Here is a 23,466-nt window from a genome sequence, read left to right on the forward strand (position 1 = left end):
GTGTTGAGGTGGACATTGGCTATCTCAGAACATATCAGAAATATCCTCATGGAAAGGTTTTTTCTGAGGTTGCTAGCCTTGCTATGGATGAAAGTCTGAATATCAATGATATCCCCCAGTTGCTGCTGTTTGGCAGAGTTACAGCTGCTGATCTTGACATGATGGAAGACTTATTAAACATGGTTCCTCTACAGAATGGAACAACTGGCAAGGAAATTAAAATTGCCATACTAGACACCTTGAAAACATTCAACAACCAGAAAAAATTAGAGCAGTAATGTACAACAGCTCTCCTGCTATGTTTGGTTAGGAAAAACAGGGCAGTAGCTTTGCTGAAAACAGATGAGTAATATTTTTTCATATCTGTGTATCAACAAGCATTATTTGCCAGGTTTCGTTTTCTAAATTGACATGACGACAGATGTAGTTCAAATGATCAATTATGTAGGACCTGCTGAAGAATCGCTAGCAATTTCAGCTTTTGTTTGAGGATTATTTTGACACCCAGTTTAGTTGGCTTTGCACACTGAGAAAAGATGGCTTTCATTAGGACACATGCTACACCATTTTATCAATGTTTGTGAACCATTCAAAATATTTATTGTTGGGCATGAAGAAGCTGATCAAATTTTGGTTTTGGGCACCTCAAACTAGTTCCTCTCTGTTGTATTTCTTCAGAATGTCTCTCAGTACTTACTCTTGCCTTGCCTCTTCCAATTTGAGACAGCGTACAAGTTATACACAGCTGTCAGAACACTTTTTGTCAAACTGGAGTTACTATACAGCAGTGTCAGCAAAGCTGACTACCATCTTTTTTTCAGACATGCAGGAAGTGATGAGTCAAAACCCTGAAGCTCTAGATGTTGCCCCCTTGAGTCACAAGCAGTTCTGCTATGTGTTGGATGAGCTGAATGAGAATTAGAATGCCAGATTCAGTGATTTTTAAGAAATAAGACAAACTTTTGCTTCTGGTGAATAATCCATTTTTCATTGACATGGCTGAAATGGAAGAAATCTGCTCACAATTCGAGATGTGGATCTGTTGATGTAGTTTGTGGAATTGAAGGGCTGTGATGAATTTGGCACACCACTTCAATCAAAATACAGATGTGAATTTCTGGAAATTACTAAGCCATCTTTCAGAAATTCCAAAATTAGACTGATGGTTTATTTCAGTGTTCCCCTCCACTTACAGACGTGAAGCATCCTCCCCGTCACTTTCAAAGATTAAAAGTAACAGGAGAAATCATCTTATTTTACAATACACAGGTGAGAGTCCCTTTGAACTGCCATGTCAGACATAGAACCCAGCTTTATCAAGCTTGTCTCTGAGGGAGAGCCATACATCACACTGACAAGACAGTTAAATGCATGCAGTAAATAAGTTAGCTAAATTTCCCTTTTGTTGCATTGAGAATTTATTTGAAAAAATTGTGGAGTATTTGGTTACGATTATAATTATATATTTGTGGTGGTGCGCAGTCCATCCAGTAGGCATGTGGCTCTTCTTTTTTTTTTTTTAAGGGTGGTTGCAAATATGGCTCCAGATTTACCACTGGGTTAGTGCAACCCATTGGTTGGTGTGTGTTCTGTCCCACTCTGTTGATGATCCATAGATAATATGGGTCTGTTGCAACAAACAGCTACAGAGCCTGGCTGTTTCAATTAAGAGACTTATGCTGTTAATGCAAGAAGTCCTTGATTCTGTCCCCGATGTGTTGCTAACCAGTGGGTCACACTGGGTTGACATAAGTGACTATGGAATGACTGAGGTTGTAATAATTACTATAGCTTTTTAAAAGTGGATAAAATATTTAACAGGTTGTAGTTTATATCGTTAGTCATTTGTGAGTTCAAAGAGTAAATTCAGTTTTTAAATAGGAAAATGATTGCTGGTCTTGCACAGGTTTATTTCACAACTATTGTTTTTATCCATGCAACTGCTTAAAATGTTTTGAGTTCTTGTTGGGTTGCTCTTTTTGTTCCACATAGATGTACTGCTTGATAAAAGATTGGCCTCCAATCAAGCCAGAACAAGCAATGGAGCTTTTGGACTGCAACTACCCTGACCCAATGGTGCGAGCATTTGCAGTTCGGTGTCTGGAGAAATATTTGACAGATGACAAACTGTCTCAGTACTTAATCCAGCTAGTACAGGTATCCTATAATGTTTTGTTAAATTAGTGTCTATGTATATTTATTTGTTGTTGACATTTGTTTTTAATTATTGCTTCTTCTATCTTGTGCAATAGGAAGAAAACAGTCATTCATTAATTATTCTGGGGATTAGGTAATATAGTAATTTTAACCCTGAAAGATCAGATCTGGCTTATTCTGCTGTAATGGGATAAAAGTTTTGTTACATCCCTGCATGGAAATACAGAGCTGTTCTGCTGATTCAGATTGGCCAACAGACCATTTGTCTTTCTGTAGTATGGAACTATGAGCTGATACCCTGAGGCAGTTCTTAGCAAAATTTGACTAAAATTTGATTGGTGTCAGTTAACAATAAAGAAACATCCAGTCGTAAGTTTGCATCTTAGTCAATGCGTGTACTGTTTGGCAGGGTTGGAACAACACCTATGAACATTTACGAACTCCTAAAATATGAGCGCCGGACGTTCTTGAGTTATAAAACAAAATGCTTTTCTAGAATGTGGCTCTTTTATATAGCATAAGTCTGGATGTGTATTATCCATTGGAATATTTGCAAAATGAAAACTACAGCTCCAAATTCTCATTTCTTCTTACCCATAAATAGGTTCTGAAATATGAACAATATTTGGATAATCTGCTGGTGAGATTTTTACTCAAGAAGGCACTGACCAATCAAAGGATAGGACATTTTTTCTTTTGGCACTTAAAGTAAGTTTGTTTGGGAAATGTTTTGGGTAATGGTGGAGTCCACCAAGCTATACCATAGTAGTTAAGAGGTATGAAATATAAGACTAAAATGTCTTTTGTTTCTTAAGCTACTACCTACTGTAAGCTTTTTTGTTTTTATACAAGCAGCATGATTCACAAAACAACTAATTCTCAAATCAGTTATTACTTTAGTTCATTATCTTCTGTATCTTTCCAACCTTTATCTATTTTTAGATTTTTTTTTTAAAGCAGACAACATTGTATGGAATGTCATGCTCAGTCACAGAAGAGAACTGAATTCCTTCTCTAATGAGCTGAGGATATACATTTTAGGGCCCCGTGCTTTCACAATCCACAGTAGATCTTCCACTGTTCAGTGGAAGGCTTATACAAAGATCAATAGCTTTTAATTTTTATTTGTTCAGTATCTTGTTGCTGCATTTAATATTACTAATGAATATAGTGTGCTCTGCTTCAAGACCACTATTTTTCATTTTCCTTCCTTCCCTAGTCTTTGTTCTGATTCAGTCTGACCTGTCCTCTAATTAATGTTTACTGAAACAGTCACTCTGGCTTTATAGTATACTTATTCTGGTCCTCTGGTTAGACCTTTGTTGTTATATTACATCATACTTAGCAGGGAACGGGCCTATGACTCTGAAGGTCCTTTTCAGTCCCATGATGCTATGTCTTTCTGCATAAATCATGGCTCAGAGTGTAATGAATAATTACAAAATAGGTTGTGATATGTTGATGAAATTTTAAATAGATTGCTTATTAGTTAGTAGTAGTAACTAGTACCTGGATATGTATAGTGTGATTATCAATAACTCCCACATAAATATAGGGTTTTGAGGTTGCTGTGCTGCTGACTAAAGAGTAATTAATTGAAATTAGCAATAGCTGACTTACTGCTCTAAGAACCAAAAGTTAATGGCTGAGTGAAGATAGTCCTGAGGGATAGTATTCAAATGGATAGTGGGGCTGATAATTTCTTGGAGGTTTCCATTCACTAGTGTGGAACTGGGCTGATGAGCCGCGTTACAGGGTCATTCAAGAGCTTCACTTGGCATTGTTTAGTGTTTCAGTGCAGGAACTGAATATAGTTGAAAAGCTGGGCTTCTGCGTCAGGAATAGAGGCCTGAAGAACCAGGGAGTAACTTGGACCCTGGGAAAACAGGAAAGGGTATCAAGGTTAAACTGGGCCTACCTAGTTGCACATTTGAGAGAGGTTGTATGCTTTTGATGTTTTAACCCTTGTCTGTCTGCTTGTTATGTTCCTGTGGATGAGTAAATCGTACTCTTTTGAAGAAGCTGTTCTTTCACTTTGTCTGCCAGGGGATCACAGCTCCCAGACTGGGGTCTACAGCAGAGACCAAAACCAGCATTTTCTTTGTGCTGTAGCTTGGTGTAGTCAATCTGACAATGAGCTGAATTCTGGAATTCCATTCCAAGAAAAGGGCAACTGTGTAGCCTGTCTCTTGCAAATGGTGCCCACTGAAAAAGAGCACTGGGGCAGCATAGACTCTAAATGGTAACATCGGTAAATGTTCTCTTTTTATAGGTCTGAAATGCACAATAAAAATGTAAGCCAGAGATTCGGTTTACTTTTGGAGTCCTACTGTCGAGCATGTGGAATGTACCTAAAACATTTGAGCAGGCAGGTGGAAGCTATGGAGAAACTGATAAACCTTACAGATATTCTCAAGCAGGAGAAAAAGGATGAGACACAGAAGGTATTATTGCTACCAGAATATAAGAATTAGTATGTTTTAATAGTTAAAACAAGCAGTGTGATATTTTTTTATTCCAAAACATGAGAAAATTCCTTACCAGCAATATTTTTACTATACCCAGTGTGGTTGACCAGCTGAGTAGGCCATTTAAATAGAAGTTATCATACAATTAATTTATAGGTAGTATAAAAATAATGCTTCAGTTCTCGTGATACACGGCTACTGTGGGATTGTTTGCTTTTTGTCTTTTAACACTTGCATTACACGAACTTACAGTTCAAACTAAAATTAAAACTCAGCATGTTTTTCTCATATGATCAAAAAAACCTCTCAGATTAAATTTGATTACCGTTCAGGTACAGATGAAATTCCTTGTTGAGCAAATGAGGCGGCCTGATTTCATGGATGCTTTACAAGGCTTTATTTCTCCTCTTAACCCTGCTCATCAACTGGGAAATCTCAGGTATGTTCTTCCCTTTTGGAATTTATCAAAAAAATGTAAAGTAGATCCTATTTTTGAAATGAGTCTATCTTGGAAAATATATTAAAATTTGCAAATGTACTAAGAAAATCATATGGTGGATTCTTTTCTAAACCTTAACCAGTAACATCAATAAAATATCTTTAAATGCTCACTGAATAATGCTTGCAGTGTTTGTGAGGAGCCTTAGCCCATCATAGTGTCATATCAGCTATAAGTGTTGGGGGTGGGGTGGGGGGAAGGAAAGGTGGAGGGAGGAGGAATACTATAAAAGTACAGTTCACTAATGTCAGCAATACACTTATTTAGAAGAAATCTTATCTTTTTTATAGGCTTGAGGAGTGCAGGATTATGTCCTCTGCAAAAAGGCCACTGTGGTTGAACTGGGAAAACCCAGATATTATGTCTGAATTGTTGTTTCAAAACAATGAGATCATCTTTAAAAATGGAGATGGTAAGGGCACAAAATGCATATATATCCTGGCTAACATATTTCAGATAGTTGTGTGTTTTTTAATATATAAAAGTCTCTTCTCATACGTGACCTAATTATGTAATTATTTTTGCTACAAAATTTATGGAATATATGTTTTAAAAAAAAAAGTGGTGTTTGGCTTTGCTCATTTGAGTTTCTTAAGAAATAAGTATGTAAGAAATGAGAACCCACATGCACAGTATTTTTGTAGCTGTGCTTCTAGACTATGCTTTTTCAAATACCCATTCTCTTTTTATAACACTATTTTGAATTGTTTCCTTTTAGAATATTATTCACATGCACTGTACTGTACATTGTTTTGAAAGTGATTTGTGTAATATTTCCATAGTCACTATTATTTCACTGTAATACTGTTCAAATTTTAAAATGCTTTAGAACAGTTGCTGTCATTTTTAAAGCCATGTTTGATATGTCTGATTAAAATCTGCCTGATTAAGGTTGTATATTACTAATCTGTCTTGAAACTAACAACACTTTTAATTTTTAGACTTTAAAAGCTGCTTTTGACTTCAACATAATGCGTTTTTAGAGAACACAATTTTAGTGAAATACACAACATACTGACTGTTCCAGTCTAAAATATTTTGGGGGGGGGGGGGGGAATAAATAATTGCATGTTGCAAGAAGTTTCATGCTGATCTTATAAAATGCACAACATTTGTATGCACTTGAATATTTCAGATTTACGTCAGGACATGCTGACACTTCAGATCATTCGAATTATGGAAAACATCTGGCAAAATCAGGGTCTTGATCTTCGGTAAGCAACAGAGTATTCTCAAGTGCCATCCTTCATGTTTTCTGCTTAGTCTGGTTACTACAGATGGTTCATTTCCTTTTCAATGAAAAACAGGTACCCAGTATATCTGAATATTAGGAATAATTACTGATTGAACTTTCCAAATATTATATTTACTTACAAGATATTTTTGTACAGATCTTCAAACTTTAATACTCAGGGCAGGCCAGTCCCTAGATATTAAAGCACAGATGGGTAATAAAAAAGCAACAGCCCACCAGGGTTAGTCCCAGACAGGCCCCTGCCTCAATATTTATCTGTGCCTCTGTAAATATTGGGTGATCACAGCTCTTATTGTCTGTGGAGCACCACTTGGTGGGAAGCGGCATGGACCGTGACACCACTGAACAAGAGCTGTAATTGCCCAATAGCAGCAGAGGCTAAGGTAAATATAGAAGAGGGGACCCATCAGGGCGTAGCCTTGGTAGACCAGCTCCATTTGCTCATCCTTGCTTTAAGGGAATGTTCAGCACATCCTGACTGCTACGAGGAACACAGAATACAGAATAATTCTTATGTGAAGCCTGCTTTAAGAAAAGTCTGCATAAACTATTTAAAATAAATTTCCAGAATTCTTTCCTGACAATATTATAAAATTGTAATGGAAACCCTTGAAAACCAGCAATGCTGTTTTTAAGCTAGTCTTACTTGATGGCTATTCCCTGGAACTGGACTGAGACCACCAGAATTTTTTCATGAGAGACATTGATCAGTTTTTGACCACAGTATTTTGGATATTCTGAAGCAATTAAAGTTATAGTATAACATACAGGATCTTTAGTAATTTTCAGCTGATATGTTCCTTACTGGAAAAAATAGGAAATAAATGTCTAGATTCAGTGGCCCTAGCCACAGTCATGCATGTTATTGTACCCAGATATTCTTGTACAGTTTTTTTTCTCAACACTTCTGATAATAGAGCTATAGGGTTTTCAAATGTATTTTCAGCAGACTCATGAAATAAAGTAGGAGTAGATGGCTTTGATCTCAGTAAGGTCGCTAACCAGGGCTGTGCCTACACTACAAAAATAACTTCCACGTTGCTTACTTCAAAGTACAACTTCGAAGTAAGCAACTTCGAAGCTGAGCATCTACACACACCCTTACTTTGAAGTTAAACTTCAAAGTAGGACACTACTCCATTCTGGGGAGTGGAATAAGGACTTCAAAATTGGGCTCCAAAGTAAGGGTAAATGTGTGTAGACACTCTGCTGGCTACTTCTATGTAGTGCCTAACTTTGAAGTTAATTCCTAGTGTAGACGCACCCAGAAGGTGCATATTTTGTACTGTTTAAAATGCTTTCTGTCTAAAACTTGCTGTTTATAAAAACAATTGTTTTCTTCCAGGATGTTGCCATATGGCTGTTTGTCTATTGGTGATTGTGTGGGGCTTATTGAGGTGGTGAGAAGCTCTCACACAATTATGCAGATTCAGTGTAAAGGAGGTTTAAAGGGCGCATTGCAGTTCAACAGCCACACATTACATCAGTGGCTCAAGGACAAGAACAAAGGAGAAATGTGAGGGTTTTTTTAATTATTATTTTTAAGTTACTTATTCTCTTTTAATTCACCTATGGGGGCTGAAGGTTGCTTTGTTTTGATGAAGGTCACAAAACAGAACCATTTAATGATCCCCTTCTTGAAGCGTGAAATTCAATTGCATGTCAATACTGCCCGCCTGGTATCTTTGCTATCTGTAGCTCCCTTTTTGAGGTTAAGGCATTGTGTGATGTGATGACAGTGCAGCAGTTAGGGAAAATATTGGCAATTTAAGACATATGCTTACACAAATGCATGGTTTAAAACTGAATTTGCATTGGTAGCTTATCAAAGTGAAAATTTCTATGACTTTAAGGAAATTGCTCTGTGAGATTGTTTTTTGATGTTACTACATATATTTTGGGTTCCAAGAAAGCTTAAGCTCTTTTTAGCATGTTGATTTAGTTTAATAAAATCCAAATAGTTTTGAGTGATTTCATTAAACTACCATACACATCTTTCATAAGATTCATGTTGTTTCTGCACTGCTGTGGTGTTGTAACGTCAAAAGAATAACACCCCTTGTATATTTTCAACAGGTATGATGCAGCTATTGATTTATTTACACGCTCCTGTGCTGGCTATTGTGTTGCTACCTTCATATTGGGAATTGGTGATCGTCACAATAGTAACATCATGGTAAAAGATGATGGACAAGTAAGATACCATTTTGCAAAAACATGTCTCTACAGATATTCACTAACAATGCCATCTCATTTGTTCTGTGTAGATGCAAATTATATGGCTTATTGGCATTTGTATCACAAATCATTGCAAAGACTAGATGAGCTGATGTTACTGTGAAATCTGGTTTAATAAGCACAATAATTTTTAACCCCTTGTAACCATTTTCTCCCTCTTTAAAGCTGTTTCACATTGATTTTGGACACTTCCTTGATCACAAGAAGAAAAAATTTGGTTACAAACGAGAGCGTGTGCCATTTGTCTTAACTCAAGATTTCTTAATAGTAATTAGTAAAGGAGCCCAAGAGTGTACCAAAACAAGAGAATTTGAAAGGTAAGCCATTTATAATTTTCACATAAAATATTTAATCACTTTATATATTTTTTTTCTATTAGCTGTAATAAAGAACCAATGCTCTTTAATGTTGTAGACTTTGACCTGAATCAAGGTATGTCATATAAGAGCTTGTATAGGTATTAGAGCTTCAAGTAACAAAGAAACACATAGGCTGTGTCTACACTAGCCCAAAACTTCGAAATGGCCATGCAAATGGCCATTTTGGAGTTTACTAATGAAGCCCTGAAATACGTATTCAGCGCTTCATTAGCATGCCGGCAGCCGCGGCACTTCGAAATTAACGTGGCTCATCCAGACGGGGCTCCCTTTTCGAAAGGATCCTGGCAACTTCAAAATCCCCTTATTCCTATGTGCTGTTAGGAATAAGGGGATTTCGAAGTTGCCGGGCTCCTTTCGAAAAGGAGCCCTGTCTGGATGAGCCACGTGAATTTTGAAGTGCCATGGCTGCCAGCATGCTAATGAGGTGCTGAATATGTATTTCAGCTCTTCATTAGTAAACTTCAAAATGGCCATTTGCATGGCCATTTTGAAGTTTTGGGCTAGTGTAGACACAGCCATACAGGCATCCAATTTCACATTACTTCAGCAGTGGTACACAAATTGGTGCCTCCAATTAGCTACTCTGGGTAGATGTTTATATGGTGCTCAAGTTGGGTGGGCTTGGTCCTTCAAGGTGGTGATCGGCCACTCCCATTGACTCTCCTGGATCACACACATACATAACCACTTAAGGTTACTTGATTAAAAATGTGATTTTATTCAAGTGTGTTAAAACTACAATGGATCTTAGTAAACTTTATTGTCATGAGCAATTTTGATTTAATTCTTAAACGTATTTTTCTTAAACTTGTATAACTCAAACTTGATGGATTTCCTTAAATGTTTCTAAATAATTCACCTTTTTTAAATTTTGAGAAATTTATTACTTGAAAATAGGCTCTCTGTTCTAAATCCCTATCTGCAATTTACCTGGTGTCGCTTAGGCACTGTAAAATCACTTGGAAATTAACCTAATGGAAGGGCAAATGTACACTACAGTGCTATATCAGTGAAGCTGCACTGACACAAATATACTACTGTAGTGCAGCTGGTGAAGACCTGCTGTGCCAATGGAAGAGCGCTTTCCCACAGGCATAACTACTCCACCTCAGCAAGAAGAATAAGCTGTGTCATCAGCAGAACACTCTCCTGTTGGCATAGCATTGGGTGTGGACAGTAGTGTGCAAAACTTGCATTGGGGGAGGCAAACGGGGAGTGGGAGTGGGTGTTTTTTCACATTCCTACATTAGATCAACTAAACTGTAGATCTTCCCTGAGTGGAGGAAATTGAAGAAAAAAATACAATGAAAATTTTTCCAGTGCCATTGTGGCACTTACATTATATTGGCCTCTCAAACTTTTATAGTGGCTCATCTGTCTCTAACCTACTGATGCATCTAAAAATGAAAGATAACATGGATCCAATAGCCCTATCTTGAATGAACCACTCTTGTCTTTCTTTTCAAGGTTTCAGGAGATGTGCTATAAGGCTTACTTAGCAATTCGGCAGCATGCTAATCTCTTCATAAATCTCTTCTCCATGATGCTTGGCTCAGGAATGCCAGAATTACAATCTTTTGATGATATTGCCTACATTCGAAAGACACTTGCACTGGACAAAAGTGAGCAAGAAGCACTAGAATATTTCATGAAGCAGATGAATGATGCTCATCATGGTGGCTGGACAACAAAAATGGACTGGATCTTCCACACAATAAAGCAACATGCCTTGAACTGAAATGAAAGTGACGAGAAACTGATGGCCCACTTTATGGGTGCTACACTGCACTGTTAATACTTGTCAGCAGCAAAGACTGGTTGCATAGGAATTGCACAAACCACAGATGGCATTAGAATTTACAGCAAGAGCAAAGATTAAATATTCAGAAACTTTTCAAAAACAATGTAAAATGGGGTTTCATATAGCACTAAAACTGTACACTTCAAAATTAAGCTTTTGTGTGATGTGCAACTTCATATTATGCCTTAAGCCCAAAATGGTAAACTTCGAAGACTGACAGGGTTTTGTCTTGTTTGTTTTATTTTGGAGAATATGGGAAAAGGAAAATCATGTTAACATCAAAAATAGTTTCTCATATTACAGTAGGTCTGACATCACTATAAAGATTGTGTTGGGATTCAAAGAGTTGAAAAGGAAGAAAACGTAGTGTTTTCATGACTACTTAAATAGCAGGATTAGTGTTAAAACTTGAAGGAGTTTTGCAGCTCAGAGATTTAAGATTAATGGGAGGGAATGGTTTCTTTAAATTTAGTCTGAGGCATAATATAGTTTGGTTTTAATTAACTTTTGACTTTTGGGTCTCTCATCAGCACCATATTGAAAGGAGTAGGAAATACACCTGCAGTATATGGTATTTTCATGGACAGTATTTGTAAGGAAGAAAATTGTAGATTTACAAAAACTCTGGTCCCCTCCATCCCAAATGACTGACTTAGAACTTGAATGGGCAGGATAGGGTTTAGTGCAACAAAACATTGTAGTGTTCATTTTGGGGTTTGAGTTAATCTAACTTGAACACAGACTTTTTCACACGTTTTTCCAGAGCCTGGAGTAAGGTTAGTTATTAAAATTATTGAAAGATTATTTTTATAAAGTGTATTTATATAAGAACTATTAATATATATTCTTTATTTACCTTATTTGTCCCATATTGACTCATTTAATTTTGCAACCCAGTTCTCTGTCCAAGACTCCCATTGTCCATAACGTCACTAATGGTGTTCAGCTGTATTCACAGGACCAAATTCAACCCTGGTGAAAGAGGATACAAGTACCACAAAAATCAGGGGGAGTTATACCCACTTGTGCCAGAGGTGAACTTGGCCCAAATCTCTTCAAAGTATCTCAGGCAATATTCTTAACATTACTTTGGGCTTGGTCTACACTACCACAGTAAGTCAACTTATGTTATGCTACTTTAGTTACGTGAATAACTTAGCTGGAGTCAACATACCTTAGGTCAACTTACTGTGATGTCTACACTGCTTTGTGTCAATGGGAGATGCTCTTCCGCCAACATACCTTACTCTTCTTGGGGAGCTGAAGTACATGAGTCAACAGAAGAGCACTCTGCCATTGACTTGTCAGGTCTTTACCAGACTAACTAAATCAACAAGTGTAAGTGTAAACATGGCCTGAGTGATATACTGGCTGTTCAAGGAATGTATGGTTAAACCTTCAGCCTCTGGGTCCATTTTTTCTCTTTCTGTTCTCTTTCCTGCACCTTTGAACATAGCTGCTTAAATCTCTGTAACTAATACATGAGAAATAAATTTTGATTTTTAAAATGATCACCAGCTACCTATAGCAAATACTTTGTAAAGCTCATAGCATGTGAATGCTGCCAAACAAACATTTTATAGAATGCATGTTCTTGCACATGCACTCTGGTTTTTCTCTTATGCTCTATGTGTGAGAATGTGAGTGAGAGAATAATCTAATTGTTAGGAACCGTATTTTGCAAGTATGAAGACTATCAGAGGTTTTTAGATCGTCCTCATTCACAGCTGCAGGCAGAACTTGCTATTCTGAAACATTTTTATAACTCTTTAAACATTTTTTATAGTAACTTGCTAAATCCAGGATTCTGAGGATGACATTCGATCCAGGGTTTTAAAATAGTTAGAATCACAATATTTGAAGTCAATTCCAAAGCCCATGAGTTTTAGGCTGATGGGTTTATTTGCACACATGCCCGCAGACCAACACACACAGGTGTAGGTACCACTCAAAGTGCAATTCAGATGTAATATAACATATGCTGACAGTTGGTATTAGAGTAGAACTTTATAAATAAACTGTACTTTGTACAAGCTGTATTTATGAAGTATTGAGTAGTTGGACTGTAATATTTTTAAAATGTGCAATCATTTATAGATGTGGATAGCAGTGAATTGGGGATTGTAAAGTGAAGGCTTTCAGTTGGTATTTTTTAAGATACCTTTGTAGTCCATTTGATTCCTACAGTTATTGAACACGCAGGTACTTGACTGAATTATGGTAAAACACTGTCTACATGAAAAATACAAAGAAATACTAAGATTTGAGTGGGAAATATGGCTAGTCTTGTCTCTGAAAAGTTTAGAACAGTCCAGCAGAATTCCCCTGCCCCTTTGCACAGATGTGAATGTTTTCACTCGGCTGTAGTAACTAGAACGTAACTACTCTAATATATACGTAGTCTACAGTCAACCCACTCTAATGTCCTAGAGTTTTTTTTTAAATTGGGGATTAGTTTCAGTAAGAAACACTAAATGATACAGATCCAAAAATCTGAACGCCCTAATTCATGATTTAGCAGAGAGGTGCATGTTATTCAAGTGTCACATTAATTATCCTTATGATTCCTCTTGTATTGAGAGAACATAATGCCCTATAGAAAAATGCCATTTAGGACCTGAACTAAAAGGTCCACTCAAACGCATTGATTTTTATAGACCTGATTCTTCATATTTTGCACCTTGTGTTAAATCCTGCCAAATCAGAATGGTAGTGTATTGCACCCACTTTGCACATGTTGCAGGGCTGTGAAGAATTAGACACAATATCTCCGAGATGCTCCAACCACACTGCACAAGCTATAAAAGAGTTCTTAAGTACATACTAGAAGAAAGCATACTGAGTAGCCAATCTAGGTATAATAGGGTTTTGGGTTAACCTTAGAATTAAACAAAGAAAATGGAAGCATGGAAAGATAATGGATGGGGATGTGGAGCTTGAAACAGTGGTTCCCTTTAACAAGCAAGTATACGCAAAGAAAAAAAATCCCTAATTATACTGCACCCCATTCTGTTTTGAGTTTAATGGGGTTACTTCTAACTGTGGGGTGTGAGAGAACCAAACCCACTATCAGCTACACACAAGGATCTGCTTTGCAGATCATGAATTCACAAGTGGCTGAGCTGTGGATTTTGATAGCGATTGTTTGGCATTTGATTTTTTTAAAGTTTTTTTTTTTTTTTTTTTTATAGTTGACATTTAACCTGAATAGAGCTTTGAAAATGTTCCCTCTGTTCAGAATACCAGCTGTGCAAACACTAAAGTAGTTGATTTTGTGTTGGGCTGAATCTAAGCATCTTGCTTCAGCAAAACTTCCATAGAAGCCAATTAAGTAGAAGTCTAATCAGAAGCAAGGAGCCCAGGATTTGTGCTTACTTTCTGTTACAAAGCCATTAAAAAAGTGACGTAAGGAATATGTATTGAACTGTAAAGCAATGTAACTAATTTTTTTCAACTGTGAAACTCTATATTTGTTTTAATGACAAAACAGGCTGTTGCTGCTGGCTTTTTCTTGAAATATATTTGTTTTCCATAAAGTTACAGAAGAAATTTCTGCAGTTACATATGCACACTTTTCTGTTTTTTAAGGAGTGCATCAGAAGTTTCTTCATGTGTCAAATACAATTTCAGTATAATTTAATTTTATGAAAAGTATTTAAACAAAACCAAAATTGTAAGTGGTTTGGCATCTTGTGGAAACCATATAAAAAGCCTAGCTATTAAGGGCACTGTCAGAATTATGCAGTATGTAGAGAACTTTGTATTCAACCTCTAATTATTTTTCTCGCTTTCTTTTCTTCATGTAAAACCATCTAAGCCCCATAGTGGTCAGTAGCCCATGTTTGTTAACAATTTTGGGGCATTTTATTTGCTTTGTCATTTTATACCTGGTGTGCTCAATGTTTGTGCTGAACAGTAATTGTGATTTTTCCTCCTGTTTTTCATGTCTGTACAGGTTACAGACCTGGGCTGGACCAGTTTTAAAAACAAAAGAGCCACTTGAAATTATGTTCTTTAAAATGCTTCATTTTAAGAAAACTTTGTGGTATTGAAGACGATTATGATATGCTGCTTCTAAGGTTTTTTGTTTTAAAATACAACTTCCATATTTTTAAAAATTTTACTTGAAAGAACCACATTTTTATACCAATACTAAACAGCTGTGGACACTGGCAGATTATTGAAGCCCAATTGATGTTGCAATATATTTCATACTAATAGTATATTTCTGTTTATTTTTCTTTGATCAAAGCTGTCTCCAGTTATATAAGACTCCATTTGTCCAAAATGTTTTGCACTCTGCCAGGCTGCAAATTGTCTGACCAGTGGAGATCTAAAACTTGACTAACTAATCAGAAATTGAGCCTGGACGTAGAAACCCTTTGTGTGTGAGAACCAGACTTAGTAGAGACTTCAGGCTTGCAGTCATTCTGATGTCACCTTTACACTGATTTTAGTGAAACTCTGATTTTAATGGCGTTATTCTTAATTCACATCAGCATATGGGGGAGCAGAATTAGGCCCATCATCCAAGATTCTCTAGTCTTTGCTTGCCTGCCCATGTGACACATGAAAATTAATTTGTCCTCTTGCTGAGGCCAGGTCTACTTTAGAAAGTTGAATAAACTTAACTATATCATTCAAAGGTGCAAAAAATTTACTTCCCTGAGCAGCACAGGAAGCCGAACTAACTCAGTATGGATGGCACTAGGTCAACAGAATTCTTTTGTTGACTTTGGGTAGTATCTCTCAGGGAGATGGAGTACCTACACTGACAGAACAACAGGTCGTGTGTACACTGAAGCTCTCTAGTGTCAGAACTATGCTTCTGTAAAACTTCAACTATAGACAAGCCCTGATAATGTTTCTGATTGCAAGTTGGTGACACTCGCTGGCTGGTAAAAATGCCTGTAATTTTCTATTACCAGCTTCATTCAGTTCTCAGTTCCAGGAGTTTTACGACCTTTTGCTTTTGTTTTTAAGATTTCAAGGATCACTAGTATAAAGAAAGCTCTGATATCTTAAGGAGAGTTTTTTCTCCTTACTCCCTGATGACAGTAAGTGCTTTATGAAGTTTGATCTCAGACACGTTTGGGTCCTTGACATGACATTGGGAGTAGAATGTTCATCTGAATTCTGAGAATCACAGCGCATAGAATGCTAAAGGTATGAGGTATGTCTTTTTAGCCCTTGTGGTCAAAAACAAAAGTGCATTTATAAAACAAAGAATTTTAGAGAAAATAGCATAGTTCAGAAATGTAAACTATTTGTTCAGGAGCTAGGCAAAATCTTGATAGATACCTCCAGGTGAGCAATACCTGGGACATTTCACTGTTTTTATAACTCAACCACTTGTGTCCATGCTTACAAAACTTGCTGCTGAAACATGCGTAAGTGTCCTTATTTTCACTCGTGTGGTGTGATGCTCATTAGCGGCGATAAACAAGGTAAGAATTCACATGCCATATTACTTATGGATCCTATTAAATAATCTGGCCCAGATCTCCAGATCATGTAAATTATGATAGCACCATTTTTTTTCAGTGGACCTGTGCTGATTTACACTAGTTGAGAATCTGGCCCATTATCTGAAATGATCCAATCTGTGGTCATACCCAGCAGCCCTGTTTTATTGACTAGCTCATGCTGTGTAAAGACAAGTTGGGAAAAACCTTATTCTCCTACTTCATCAGGGCCAAAATGTGATTCTTCATAGCTGCAAATGCATTTAATTCATCCCTATGCTTGATTTAATTTTCATCGATTCCTAGAGATTATCAACTGACCAAAATGGTCTTAATGGTTTATTTTAAGTGGAAAAGGTCTAGTCCTCTTTTTCTACTCTTAAGGTCATTGTGGGCTCAAAACTGTTTTTATTTTCTTGTAAATTTCCCCTCCCCCCTGTCTGCTAGTGAAAACTGTCAAAGTCCAGAGCATGTCTTGATGGGTATTTCATTTATACCTATGAACAGAGGGGAGATTTTGACGCTTCCATCTCTGGTGGTAAAAAATAAATAAAAAATTGAACACTTGGCCCCAAACTGATTTCCAAGGCTCTTGTGCTTGGAATTCTGAAAGTCTGTTTCATGTTGTTTTCATAACTGTTACTCAGAGTTGCAGAGAATTTTGGATGAATAGAGCCCAGGAGGCTGTATTCTATTCTTGGTGCCCATGTGTTAATCCCTGAAAGCTATTGGAAACTGGGGGCCTGCATCAAGAGGAGAACACAGATCCTCCATGTATTTACTTGAAATCTGAAATAGAGGCAGTTCCTATCCCTTGAAATAGCTATTAACTAGAGAAAAAAATATTGCCCTGCAATTAGTTTGTCATTTTATGGATAAAGGTTCTGTGGTATGATACATTTTTCGACATGGGGGGGGAACTTGTAATGGTCCAAAAGAGTATTTAAAACACAGCAAGATGCATGTGTTGTTGTATTGAGAATATAGTCTTGCATTATCACTTTAAAATGTTCCATTTTTTTCCCCTTTCTGCTGTGCTACTCAAATAGCAAGAATTGTTTGGCCTATGCACTTATTGTAGCTTATATTCATCCAAAACTGTAAAAAGTCTGCTTTTTATTTAACTTTGCAGTCTGTATCTCATCATGATGTGTATTTGTTTTTATCCCATTTTTGAGTGTCAATGTATATACTAAAAAGTAAATTAAAATAATATGGTTGGTACAGTTTTGTATTCTGAAATATGCATATTCATGGAAGAGTTGGTTATGAACTCAAGGAATTTCTGCTGATTTAGAGCACATTTTAGGTGGTTCATCTTCAGTGCAATCCAAACAATAATAATAAAGGCACTACAGAGGAAATGTGTACACCTGTTTAAAAACTCATAATTACCCTGTGCGTGGATTTAGAAAGAGGCAGTAACCTCTCCATAGTAGAAGCTGAGACTTTATTCCCAGGTAGGTCTGATTTTTATCCTCAAAATAGGTCGCTTGGACTTCAAATGTATGTCCTGTCCATGACAAGAGCATAGTGGTTTGCCCAAATTTGAGGTGTTGCAACCTAACTGATGAAGATGGATTATTTAGATGGTTAGTTGTTGATTTATGGTCTGAAAATTCTCCTAATGCTTTTTTGCTACAACTACCACAAGAAAAGCATGTCCTTGCAACATCAAATGAGGCTTATTTGAAAGGTCTTGGTGATGTCTGCAAGACTAATTTTGAGAACAGGAAAAGCAAATTTGAGAAGTGAAGAAAGAACATCAAAATGGTTCCTTAAGCCCCACTCCTATTAATTTAATCTTAGGAAGGTATAATATTTTTTGTTTTTGTTTTATTTTTAATGAAGTCTTTTTCCTTGGTGATAGCTATTATTTCAAAAGGATAGCTCAGTTGAGCATTGACCTGCTAAATCCAGGGTTGTGAGTTCAATCTTTGAGGGAGCCATTTAGGGATCTAGGGCAAATAGATGGTGCTTGGTACTACCAAGGTCCCTTCCAGCTCTGAGATACGTAACTCTTTTGGTGATCGTTGTTGGAGGGCTTTTGTTGTTGTTTTTGCCATTATCACATGATGCTCTTAGCCTGGCTTCAACTTTTTGCCTTGTTGCTCAGAGCTCAGGTAGAACTGAGCTATGTACAGAACGTGTCCTCCTCCATAGTTCCATTGACCAGGAACCTTTTGTGGGCTTGCATGGAGTTAAACAAGGTCTTTTTTTCAATGCTGCAGAAAGGATTTGGATATTTGAATCCCTGGTAAAATTAATAGGACTAGTGTGTCTAAATTCCCTGGGTGTCTGAAAATCTGAGACAAATGCATAAATTATGCAACTTTTAAAATATGTAAATTACTTAACCCACCCTGTCATGGGGCTAAAATATGAAATACATATAGCCACATACAGCCATCAGTCAGTTGAAACTAGGCAGCTGTTTCTCACCTTAGAGTGACTATAACTAAAAAGGTGGTATTTGAGAAGAGGTGCAGAATACTCTAGTCAATTGCTGGAATCTAGGTAGTTCAAATGCACTTATCAGAATAAAGATTTGGCCAGGATCTAGTTGTTGACACGTTATCTCTTGTGAAAAGTACAATTGAGTATTTGGTGACCATCAAATTCTCTTTTGTAAGAGAGAGGTTGTCCTTTTATCAGCTGTAACTTCTCACGAAAAGCAAGCTAAAGCTTTAAAACGGAAATCTATAAAATATTTCAATCTCACAGTGTCTGGCACAATTACGCCAATTTTGGTTGGCTATTCTACACACTATTGGAATACAAATGGTCTTAATTATAAATCGTTAGAGTTAATCATTATTCTCATTTCCACACACACTGTCCTTAGCCCCTGAAAGAACTATGATCTCTTTCACCCTTCTTCCCCCTGTCCCCGGCAGAGTTGCATACAATCACAGAACCACAATGATAAATATATTTAATACAATTTTGTCCCCAAAGACTTTCACAGGTTATTTTATAACCATCTATGCCATTTCCACAAATGTATATATAACCACCTAGAACACATACATCTCTGTAGCATCTATTATCCATAGAACACTCACTATTCGATCAGATGTTATTAAAGTTCTGATCGTCTTCACTGCGAATATTAACTAAGCAAAACTTGCCTGGGCAATGCAGTTCATGCCAGGGTACAAACAAAGACCATTTCTTTCAGCCTCATTGGACAGTTGCATGCTCTTCACCCTTTTTGCACCCTCAGATGATCAGTTTATTGCTACCACTGGATAGCTGGAATTTTTGTCTCCTTGTAAACTGCCTACTAGTCTCTCTCCCACATATGTCTAAAACCTAGTGGCTTGTGAATAAATATATAAATGTGATTTTTGGCATGGACTGAACAGGCCAAGATTTGGATTTTTTTGTTTTATACTAAATAATAAAGGAAGCTTTAGCTTCTGAGTCATTGCTGCATATGTAAATTAGTGATATCTGATGAAAAGCTGATTCTTTAGTAAAAATTTCTCTATATAGGTTTGTTTTGTTCCGGGATTTTTTGTTTTTGTTTTTTGCAGGGGAGGGATTCAGTTTTATAACCTCTACAATACCTTGCATTCTTGCTAAGAGTCTGTCCGTGTTACTATGAAGTTTTCACATTGATTTCAATGGCAATTGAATCTAGCCCAAAGCAGGGGTATATAAATTAAATGAGTTATTCAGGCACTTTTTATGTAGTCAAGAACCTGTTTACCCCCGTGGCAAAGTGGAGCAGTATCATCTAATAACTTCTCTAACCTTCTACAGAGCCCTAGAATGGTAAGTCCCAACCAGTACTTCCTCTAATTTTTTCCACCCATGGGCCGAATAAATTTTATGTGCACCACAGCAAGTATCAATGTGTACCACCAAAGAAGTATATGCTTCTGGCTGCAAGTGCTTTGGTAGTCAGTTGGGTGGCACCTGATTTTCCCCTGGGTGGTCTTCCAAGGAGCACTAAGCATACTTGGAACACCTGTCCCAGCCACTTTCTCAGCGCAACATAGAGGATGAAGGATAAATCCATCAATAGCTATTAGCCATTATGGAGAGGGATGTAACCCAATGTTCTTTGCTTCCCTAACCTCGAACTGCCAGAAGCTGAGAGTGAATGACAAGGTGGATCACTCAATAACTAACCTTTTCTCATCATTCCCTGTGACGCAGCTTGCTGAAAGACAGGACACAGGGTCTGATAGGCCATTGGTCTGGCCAACATGGCTGCTCTTGATGGAAGATTCCCATTTAAAAAATTGAACCACATAAGAAAATAATCCATTAATTTATGCTCTTGGTACTTTTATCATCTCAGGAAATTTCTGCATTTTAAATTCAAGCAGACAAGAATGGAAGAAAGCTTTTTTGAAACAAGATGGCAGTATCCAAAAAACTTGTAGGTGACATGAGCCTACAATACATTTCAGGTGTCAAGGTAAGTCCAACAAACAGATGAATTTTAATTCCCACAGCAATCATTCCACAGTTTGCAGGCCAGTAGAAAGCTATGGTACTTGGAAATCTTCCATCTGTTACTGGTTAGCAGCTATAATCCAAAACATGCAATTCTATATTCCATTATCTATTGAGCCATGCAGCTCTCCCATATATTTTTATAACACCCTTTAGCTATGAAGTTGTCATCTGTATAACGTTAGTAATGTCAAAGTGCAGATACCTAAAATGTGTGTGTGGTTTTGGTTACAAAATATTAAGCAATAAGTACTTTCAAAATTAAAAGATGCACAGACAAAACTGGGACACAATCAGAATTGATTTTTTTTCCAGTGATGATTGAGATCGTCAGTCATAATACAGGAGCTGTAAAGAAAACAGACAGCCTCTTAAAGGACATTTCTACAAGTTAATAAAAGTAATGTGTTTATAGCCAAACTATGTAATCAGACTTAATACAGAAAGGACTACAGCATTTGCTCCAAAATTCTAAAGATAAAAATGAAATCAATAGCAAAACTTCCATTTACTTATATAAGGTTGAGATTTCACCCTATGTGGGGCTGATTTAGGCCCATTTTGGGGAGCTAATCCTGAGATTTGTTGAGCTCTTAGAATTTCCATTAGCATCAACCTAATGAGACACTATGGTACTTAGCAACTCATGTACGTACAGAGCACCTGAAATGACCAAGTTCTAAATTATACCCTGCTAAGTGGCAGAAAAAAGTATTTAGATCATGAACCACGGTAGGGTGCTTTCCTCACAAAGTGTTTGATCCTGTACTAATAAAAGTTTACACATTTTTTTAAAATGTGAAATAGACATGTCCTACGTGGACTATATTTTTTTTTTAAAAATCCTATCTGAAACTGTGAAAGTCTCTGATCTGGAAAAGCTGGGAGTTTTCTCATTTACTTCAATGGACCAGCATTTTGTCCTGAGATTTTTCCAACTGTAAGTAAGCCCAAAATTCATTGTTAAGTGACAGCACAGATTTATCAAAATAGTTCTCTTTGCACTTGTTCTAAAACAAAATGAGATTGTCCATCCATTACCTTCCAAGATAAGAAATAGGCCATACTTCTACTGCTGTCTTGACCCAGTACAAACTTCTCTCTGTCTCCTCTAGCCCCTAACTTTCTCTTCCTGACACCCAGCATCGCTAGTATCCCTGACACTCTGCACTCGCATTGCTCCAGGATACTCTCTCTGTATTAGGGCCATAGATGAAGTTAGGGAACAATGGCAGAACAAGTCTATGTCCTCAGCCCGCACCCCACCCCAGACTCTCTCAATTCCCCCGTACGTCCAGCCCCAGGGGAGGGAGGGAAACAAACACACACTTCTATGTTTAGGGTATAGATGCTGATGAGCCACTACTAACATTTAATTACTGAAAAACAAGAACTAGCAGATGAGGGAGCAATAGAGAAGCATGTGTCTACAGATAAGTCTGAGCCCAAGTCTAGCTTCCTAAGTTTTATTCCTGGTTCTGCCTCAGACATTTTGTATGACTGTGGGTAAATCACTTCATCTCTTGAGTGCTTCTGTTTTTCTCTCCCAGCTTTGTCTCACCTAGCCAGACTGTAAGCTCTTGGAGCAGGGAATGGCTCTTCCTATATTCTGGTACAGCCCTTAGAAGAACTATTATTTGTATTAAACAAGCACTTATAGAACTCAACTGAAATTGAGCCTCTGTTTTGCTACCTGCAAAGAGAGCTACTGTTCTTTTGCCTGATACTGATGAGCTCCCGGAACACTTCCCCATCTCATTCCATTCTTTCTATCCATTGAATATTGTAGCAATCTGTATTCAGTGACCTCACAACATTTGTACCTATATAACAACATTTTAGGATTGCCTTTGGGAAGCCTACAAGGTTACTTCAGTGTGCAACAAGGGAAACCATGGCAGGCCTGGCTGATAGCTCCTTATGTTTAGAACAGAAGACAGTGACCTTTCTGAGGCAGAGTGCTGAAATTTGACCTTTTGACTTCTATGTATGGTCCAAATGCCAGTGATAACAATGGGAACGAGATGGCCTGGGTACATATTGAGTTGGATAGTACACATCAGAATTGTCACATGAGCATATAGTTTTCCAACGTACGTGTTTTGGATTTGTATTCCTTCTCTGTTTAAAATTTTCTTCCAGGAGTCAGTAACGCATGACTTTACATCCTTGAAATAGCATGGCCTTTTACTAGTTAAACATTGCACTGTTCAATTCATTGCCATGAAATTGAATTTCATGTTGGACATGTCTGTGGTTATATATGAAGTTTTCACTCTTTTTAAAAGAGCTAAACAGACACCTGTTTAGAATAGACGTAAACCACAATTGGGTCATAAATTAAAAAGCTGAAAAAAACAGGATGAACTATGAATTTGCTGGGGGGTTTTTTTCTATGATTTTTCTGAAAGGTGTGAAAATACATGAGCAAAGCTACAGAAGATGGCAAAGTAAAATCCTCAGATGACAAGCTGTGCTCTGTGACTGAGCAGAGGAGTTTCACTGCCTCAAGTCTGCAATTTTGTTTTAAATACAAAAGATGTGGCATTAAGTATGGAAGCCATCCTGAAATAATCTAGTTATGAATACTAGCATTCATTTCTCCTTTCAGTAGTCTAAAATCTGCCAAACACAGTGAACCTCTCTAATCTTGAACACTCTCTCATCTGGCAACATCTGTAATCCAGCATGATTTTGTCTAGCTGGATGAACACTTACCATGGGTGTGGCCAA

The 23,466-nt window shown here is 37.2% G+C and overlaps 1 protein-coding gene across 4 annotated transcripts in view; it reads left to right on the forward strand.

The window, feature by feature from the left end:
- The window catches only part of PIK3CA (phosphatidylinositol-4,5-bisphosphate 3-kinase catalytic subunit alpha), a 74,082-nt gene extending 56,508 nt beyond the window's left edge, over positions 1-17,574 (forward strand). For all 4 annotated transcript variants that reach the window (XM_075003651.1, XM_075003649.1, XM_075003652.1 and 1 more), the window contains 10 exons: positions 1,993-2,157; positions 2,762-2,865; positions 4,430-4,601; positions 4,958-5,064; positions 5,415-5,536; positions 6,260-6,338; positions 7,725-7,895; positions 8,456-8,573; positions 8,783-8,934; positions 10,465-17,574. In XM_075003651.1, the coding sequence (XP_074859752.1) occupies positions 1,993-2,157; positions 2,762-2,865; positions 4,430-4,601; positions 4,958-5,064; positions 5,415-5,536; positions 6,260-6,338; positions 7,725-7,895; positions 8,456-8,573; positions 8,783-8,934; positions 10,465-10,735 (1,461 nt within the window). In that variant the 3' untranslated portion in view covers positions 10,736-17,574. The remainder of the gene's footprint in view (positions 1-1,992; positions 2,158-2,761; positions 2,866-4,429; positions 4,602-4,957; positions 5,065-5,414; positions 5,537-6,259; positions 6,339-7,724; positions 7,896-8,455; positions 8,574-8,782; positions 8,935-10,464) is intronic.
- The last annotated feature ends 5,892 nt before the right edge of the window (positions 17,575-23,466 follow it).

Source organism: Carettochelys insculpta, chromosome 10 (assembly GCF_033958435.1).
Source record: "Carettochelys insculpta isolate YL-2023 chromosome 10, ASM3395843v1, whole genome shotgun sequence".
Lineage (NCBI taxonomy): Eukaryota > Metazoa > Chordata > Testudines > Carettochelyidae > Carettochelys > Carettochelys insculpta.